This window comes from Cannabis sativa, chromosome 5 (assembly GCF_029168945.1).
Source record: "Cannabis sativa cultivar Pink pepper isolate KNU-18-1 chromosome 5, ASM2916894v1, whole genome shotgun sequence".
In the NCBI taxonomy this organism is placed as follows: Eukaryota; Viridiplantae; Streptophyta; class Magnoliopsida; order Rosales; family Cannabaceae; genus Cannabis; species Cannabis sativa.
The window spans coordinates 18,864,445-18,871,988 of NC_083605.1; the positions used below are offsets into that span (position 1 = coordinate 18,864,445).

The 7,544-nt window shown below is 33.4% G+C and overlaps 1 protein-coding gene across 2 annotated transcripts; it reads right to left on the minus strand.

Moving 5' to 3' along the window:
* Window positions 1-1,786: 1,786 nt before the first annotated feature.
* LOC115716258 (probable polyamine transporter At1g31830) lies at window positions 1,787-6,363 on the minus strand. Of its 2 annotated transcripts, none has more exons than XM_061115479.1 (2): window positions 5,893-6,363; window positions 1,787-3,663 (listed from the first exon to the last, which is right to left on the minus strand). In XM_061115479.1, exons 1-2 carry the CDS (start codon window positions 6,055-6,057, stop codon window positions 2,188-2,190), a joined length of 1,641 nt encoding a protein of 546 aa, XP_060971462.1. In that variant the 5' UTR covers window positions 6,058-6,363; the 3' UTR covers window positions 1,787-2,187. The 2 variants fall into 2 exon arrangements, with proteins under 2 accessions (XP_060971462.1, XP_060971463.1); XM_061115480.1 differs by lacking the exon at window positions 5,893-6,363 and adding an exon at window positions 4,156-5,887.
* Between the last annotated feature and the right edge of the window lie 1,181 nt (window positions 6,364-7,544).

Sequence of the window (7,544 nt, forward strand, 5' to 3'; positions counted from 1 at the left end):
TCAAGTCTAGAAGAGAGTTCCCGGATGACTATCATGTCCACTCTGTGTTCAGTCTTCAAGATAGCTAGCCTCACTCTGGGATGGAGTTCTAGTTGGCTAGTTGTCCCTCCTGGAATGGTAGTTCCGGATAGTCAACTTCAGCTGGCTCAATCCTATCCAAAAGCGTCATCAACGTATGTCCGTAGTCCGTGAGTCCGGAAGCTCATATATGTTCTTAGAGGCTCTGATACTTAAGCTGACGGGGAGACTTCGCTCAAAGAGGAGTTAGTTAAGTTAGTTATTTCTAACTAACTTATCAATCTCGTTTCTTGCAGCCACCGACTTTAGGATGTTGATCCGTAGCCTATAAATATCATCTTGAGCTGCTATTTTCGTAACACGAGATTGAGAACTCAGTTCAGATGAGTTTGAGAGTTTGAGAGAGAAAAGATTGAGAGGTAGAGAGAGATATGCTAAGAAAAGAGAGAGATTGGGTTTGAGTTTCGTATGAAAAATCTTTTGTTGATGAAGAAAATTCTTAGGAGTAAGTGTGAGAGTTAAAACACTTAGTGAGAACTCAACAGAGAATCTCGTCTCAATTGCATTGTACTTATTCTTACTAAATCAATAAAGAGGATTTTGATGGTGTTCCAGAACTGGAGTAGAGCTATAGATCACATCGATTTATTGGACTTGAATCAATATATATCTTGGTGTTAATTTTTTTATTTTCTGCATTTATTGTTTCTGAAATTATATACTTTTTTTTGAACAATCTAAAATTATATACTTTGTTTGCTCTATTTTCTCCAATTTCTCTGTTTAATTTTTGTAAATCTTGTCATTACTAATTGTTTGATTCTTTAAAGCTTAGATAATTTAATTTTGCAGCCTTAGTCATAATTTCCCACATACCCTTTAATGAAATTGTAAATTGTTTTACAATTTCTTGTCATCTCATGGTTTTTACAGTTTTCTTTGATTCCTTAAAGCAAACTAGGGTGATGTATGTATCCAATGTCTTGAGGAACACGATTCATGTGCGGAGAGCCAGATGTATTTGGAATCTAATCTCTTCCACATTAAAAAATGTGTATTAGTAGTATCAGATACTAGCTCAACTGATGTATAACTTTAATCAAAAATCGTTTCATTGAATACCTTTTTTATAATTCTTATCATTCCAGTAGACAAGTGATAATTTTTAACTGATGACTATGCAGCATATAGTCAATAAGCATAGCCACTACCATTTGACCCCTTTTCCTTATGCATTCTGGAAATAAAAAAATTACTCTACAAGTATAAAACACATTCATTGCTGTAAAGAGAATAAAAGAAGACAGACTGATATTTACCATTTCTATTCAACTTTTTTTTTTTTGTTTGAGAAATTTACCTTTTTGTAACTATATAAATACTGTTTATTAATTGAAAGCCTCCTGACGTGTATTTTTTTCATAGAAATAATGTCTTTATTGATATTTTTTGAGTACAATTGTAAAATTGAGTCCAATATACTGTTACCTTGTTTGTTTATGCCATATTTAGGACAAAATTTACACCAATCTTACTGCAAGAACTTTCACGTTTGCATATCCTGGGAAAATAAACAAATTTTGTGGACATTTAAATACATATAACTAAATTAATGAACAAGTTCATGTATAGTTGTTACACTTCAGAAAAACGCAAAACTTTTACGAGGGTAAGAATCACAGGTAGTATGTTTAGGAAGTCATAATAATCCAATTTAGGAAGAAGTTGCTTATAAACTTGAACTAGTAATAGAGAAAGGAACAGTTACTTAGCTGCATTAAAGCTCTTCCATGAATAACAACCATAACAAAAGGTTACACATTACAGATCTGTGCCAGTTATGAAGTCTAATGTACATATATGTATTTGATTTGACCTAAGGCAAATCACCACTCCACTAAAACCAAGTTCACAACGCTACACCATCACCATGGTATCCTAGTGCCTGATTTTTCAAGGTTTCACAAACATTTCTATTTATCATCAATCTAAAAACTAAGATGACAAACAGGTTTATCATCATTCTAAATACTAAGACGACCAACAGCTTTATAATACAGACCTGTAACTCCGTACTTGTTTACTAGCTTGATCACTTGAAGAAAAGCTGTTGTAGATCGCTTCACGAAGGTAGTAGTAACACCAAAGTAGTGTTGGGGTTTCACATTTTCATGGTCTAAGAACTTGGTCATCTATTATGGCGTCACTTTCTTGACGAGCAACATTAAGATCTGGCAGATCAGTGCTGGTGGAGAACTTAAGCCATCCCTTTTTCTCAGTATGTTTGAGACAGGGCTCAATCATAAAGCCTATAGCTATAGCGCCTAGGCTCACCAACATCACCTTGACAGAAGAAAGAACCAACACAACACATATTAAAATGGTTGGAGGGACACACATAAGAATGGCTCCAACAGTTCCCACTGGTATCTTGAAAGGACGGGATGCAGCTGGGTGTTTAATTCTTATCAAAATAAACGCTATGAACTCCAAAATCATTCCAAAGCAGTACAAGAAGTTTTCTGCAGCTACAATCTCTTGAAAGCTCATCCAGGATAACAACAGCACCCCAGAAGCTGAGAACAATATGCCAACCAGTGGGGTTCCATAACGAGATCTATGGGCAAAGAACTCAGGCAGCATCCCTCTTTCTGCCATTCCTAAAAGTTGAAACGAGTCACTGCTCATTTCAGCGACAAACATCCCCATATTTGACATTGCTGCAGCCCCCTGGATCCACCATCTAAGCCAAACTCCCCCAATGATTTTAGCAATATCCGAGAAGTACCCATCAGTCCATAAATGACGATCAACCGGAACAGCCCCAGTACCGATCAAGAGGGGGAAGAAGTAGGCAACAACTACCAAGATCAAAGCATAAAACAAAGCCTTCGGCAGAGTTTTCTTTGGGTTATGTACTTCGCCTGCAAGTGTACTTATTGAATCCCAATAATTAAGGTTCCAAAACAGAGTGTTCAGATATAAGTTCCAATTCACATTGTGTAGATCTACCTCCAACCATCTTGAAGGCTCCAACTTTGGGATCCCTATAACTCCCATGACCACAAAAGGAAGGATTGAAAAGATACCCAGGAGAACAGCTACCCATCCAACAATGGTTAAACCCCTAAAGTTCATATAGGTAAGAATGACTGTCAAAATTAACACTGCTATGATTCTTGGAAAGCCACCACCTATTGCCGGAATTGCAGACTTTAAATAGTCCAGAAACAGAACTGGATACAAAGCATTATCTATAACACCACTCAACCATTTCATCCAACCTTGCTGGAAACCCCAGAAGGGGCCCAGTGCAGATGACACCCAGACCACATAACCCCCATTCTCAGGGAACATGGTACCCATCTCTGCAGTGATCAACGCCTCTGGGACACTCCATATCAATGGAAAGACCAAGAAACCAGCAAGAGCTAGAAGAGGCCCAGCAGCCCCAACACTGTCCTCTACTCCAAATGGCCCTCCAGAAACCTCGTAGAATATCAAGAAAACCAGAGGTAAAACTGAGACTTTCTTGATATTATTACTCATAGGGGGATGTGCTTCTCCTCCAACTGATACATATTCAGCATCACTGATCTCTCTCATTGAAACTGAAGCTTGCCTGTTCTCTGTGCTCTTCAATTTCTGCATTTAGAATCAAGTTTTCAACATGATAAGTAACTGGATTTTTTCTAGTTCAGGTAGTTGATAAAAGGAAAGAGCTCTCTTCTGACAAGATCTCTGCAAGTCAGTTTGACTAAAAACATGCTCGTTTTCTTCCTAAACTTGAGAGTAATACAAAAATGGAAAAGATCAAAAACAAAAAAAAAGGGGGTTCGTTGGCTCAAATCAAAGCACAAAGAGTTTAATGTAAGGAAAAAAGGAATCATGATTATGATCCACAACATTAAACCTAAATCTCAAAATTGAACTCAAGTTAAACATAAAACAAGATCAATTGGGAAATTAAAAAAGACAATGAAAAACCCAGCAATAAATTATATTTGAACTAATACTTCAAAACGAAATAGCAAGCAAAGTAATCACTCAGGAAAGAAATGAATATCAAAGGAAAAAAAATCCAAACGAGTCTGGAATGAGAACGGTATAAAGGAGAGTGAAAGATAAAGGACAAACCACGGAAAGACAGCGATTATTGGTGTTGGTTAGATAATCTCCGCCATTGGAGGACCAAGGAAAGCTCAAAATATTACCAGAGGCTGTTTCAGACTCGTCAAAGGCGCATTACATATATTCCTCAAATAACGGTCATTTCTTTCTTTCTTCTTTTTTTTTTTTTTTTCGGGTGAAACTTTGAAAGCTTTTTGATCTAGCTTATATATTCTCACGTGCTAATTTAAAAAACATCTGTAAAAATTTTGTGTCATAACCTGCTAGGCCCCGAAGAAGATATTTTATGCCCCTATTTATATTTTAGTCTTGCACAAAAAAAAAAAAGGTAATGTTTTATTGGAGGAGTTTAAAATTACACATAAACAGTGATCACGTGCTTTGCACTTGTGATCTAACATAGTCTATCTTACAGCTTACAAGCTTGAAATCTGTAGGATTAAATAATATATATTTCCTTAGAAAAAAAAAATCTTAAATAAGTAAATTATATGCTAACTTACAAGCTGGAAATTGGCAGGAGAGAATTTTTCTTATGATATATATTTAAACCAAATTACTTATTTATCTTTAATTACTTTAAATTTAAATTAATTTATTCTATTTTACATTATTATTTTCCTTTTTTTGATATCAAACAAGATAAGAATTTTATTTATTTAGATTTGTAAGGAATAAGAATGAAGATATCTGCATTTTTTATTTCTTATCAATCTATTTAATTTTCTTCCTCACCGACTTTTTTTCATCTTTCAAATATCTTTTCTTTATACTAAAAGTATAATGTCATGACATATTTTGAGTGCACTGCGCATATACAATATTTTTGGTTTTTTCTTTTAGTAAGGTAGAGTAATATTTAAGTAAGTTTAAAAAAAGAAAATAGTGGTACAAGTATGACTATTCAGCTCCTTATGACATGCTAACTTTTGTTTATGATGAGGGACAGAGTTGTTTGTCAAAAAGAGAGAGCAAAAAGAATGAACAAGATTTGAGAAAGTTTGATATATAAAGACAAAAGAACATTTTATTGAGAAAAATAAAATAAAATAATAAGGGAATTATCAGTAAAAATAGTTGAAATATATGCTAATTAGGTATATTTTATATTTATATTATGAAAGAAAAACGAATTCAAATAGTTCAAACAGTGGAAGGATCGAATAAAAGAAAAGGTAATTACATAATAAAATAAAATTTGAGTGGTGACTCGTATAAAAGAAAATAGTATTTAAATGATGAGTGATGAAGGTGGATTGGATTGGATGGCAAGTGAGTCTCATCAGAACATTTAATATGAAAATAATGGAGTTGCTTTAACTTATCTACACTCACTGAGTAAGATGCCCATTAATTCTGCATTGAATATCCCAAGTCCCAACATTAAACACAAGTTTTGTTTAATGTGATTACACACACTTGCAAAGTGCAGACCACATCATTCATTACCATTAACTCTAAGTAAGTAATTCTCTTAATTAAAGAGTTTAGTTTAGTTTAATTTTGTAAATATATTATTATGGACATTAGATGAGGCACACCTTAATTAGCGTGGAGAAGGATGTAGTTGAACAAACTCAGCCCTAGAGTTTTATGGTCTGGATTCTGGATTAATCATTTGACTACAATATACTGTCACGTGTCTCTCTCTCTAGACTCTATCACCCTAATGAATGAAAACATTAATTATGGAGCTATACAGGTTGAGCCAGGTGACAGAAATGGTGAATTTAAGTAAGGTACCTGGTGAAGACCATTACAGTGGTTAGGAAGTTTGGTTGTAGCGGCACAATTCTCAACTTGAGTTTGCTTGGATACATCTAGAACAGCGCACTCAACCGTCCGATCCCCTACTTCTCCACCTTTGGTAACTACTCGTGGACCTCTATTTTCAGCTGAGCCTTCCATTCTGTTTGTGTTAATTTTCTTTTCTTTTAGGCTTTTGGAGTGGGGGTTGGGAAAGAGAGGAAAAGAGATAAGGAAACAAGTGATATTGAGCAGCTACAACAAGTCATCTTATTTTTATTATTATTATAAATATTGATAAATTTTAGTATAATTATTTAATTAAAAAAAATAATTACTTGTGTACATTTTAAATAGTTTTTGTTTTGGGTTTTTATAAGAATGAAAAAGCCAAAATGGATTATTAGAGATGGTGATGGATTGAGTGAGTAGCATGAGTACGTATGAGGTTGAATAATGGGAAACGTGATCGTAGCGGGGTTGGTTGGTGGGTTGATTGTTTTATAGCACACAAAGCCGGCAACAGCAATGAGTAAGGGTAGTTTTGTGCTTTAATCACAAACACAAACACACATAAGATCAACGTGTGGGGACGAAACATTGACAATCACTCAGTCAACAAAGGAAACTGTATATCACCTTTAATGCGCATGCGCTATTCTATGCCTCTCTGTTCATCATTTGACCCACTCGGTGCCTTGTTTACTCAAGGAGCATTGCTATTAAACACCAATAGCAATATTGACACATAGGAGGATGCTTGGCACTATTGTTACCCTTTACATTTTTCTTACACAAACTACTAAAGTAAATTTTAGTAAATTAAAATCGAGAAAAGTTATTGCTCACATAATTGTTATAATTAAACATTAAGTTTTATATATATATATATATCTTTATATATTAAAAGTGCCTATTTAACGGCAATTCTTGGTTTAACGATTCTTGGTTTAACGATTCTTTTTTTATTTAGCCTTACACGATTAACTTAACAGACTGTTAACGTTAAACGTTAACAAATAAATAAACCCAATAATTAAACCCAAAAAATTAAACAATCTTTTTTTAAATTAAAAAAAATATCTTACCCACATATCTCTCTAACAAATCCTACCATTTTTGAAATTAAAAAATATTTACGATTAACTTACATATCTTTCTAACAAACTACAATTTTTGAAATTTTTTTATTCATTCAAATTTCAAAAAATAAACCCAATAATTAAACCCAAAAAATTAAACAATCTTTACGATTAACCCATTCATCGCTTTGCTTAGATTGTTTACGATTAACCCATTCATCGCTTTGCTTATTCTTAGATGTTCTTACTGCTATTATTTTAAGAACTGGAACAAATGCAACATATATTATAACCTTATTATTATTGTTTTCAATATGTTTTTACTGGACATAAAAGTTTAATTTAAATTTATTATTCAAATCTCTCTAAATTAAATATTATTTATTTTTTATTCATTTATTTCCTTCCGAACTCATAATATAATACTTAATATAAAACATAGCATACGTGCATCGCACATAATAATATACTAGTATATATATATATATATACTAGTAAAAAGCTACGTGCGAGGCACGTATACTAAATTTTATGTTTGTTCTTTTCTATGTTATTTGAAAGTGATAC

Coding starts and splice junctions, on each gene's coding strand:
- LOC115716258 (XM_061115479.1), bottom strand. CDS start 6,057: ATGGAAGGCTCAGCTGAAAATAGAGGTCCACGAGTAGTTACCAAAGGT. Junction 3,664..5,892: donor ACTGTAATGGTCTTCACCAG/GTACCTTACTTA, acceptor TTCTAAATGCAG/AAATTGAAGAGCACAGAGAA.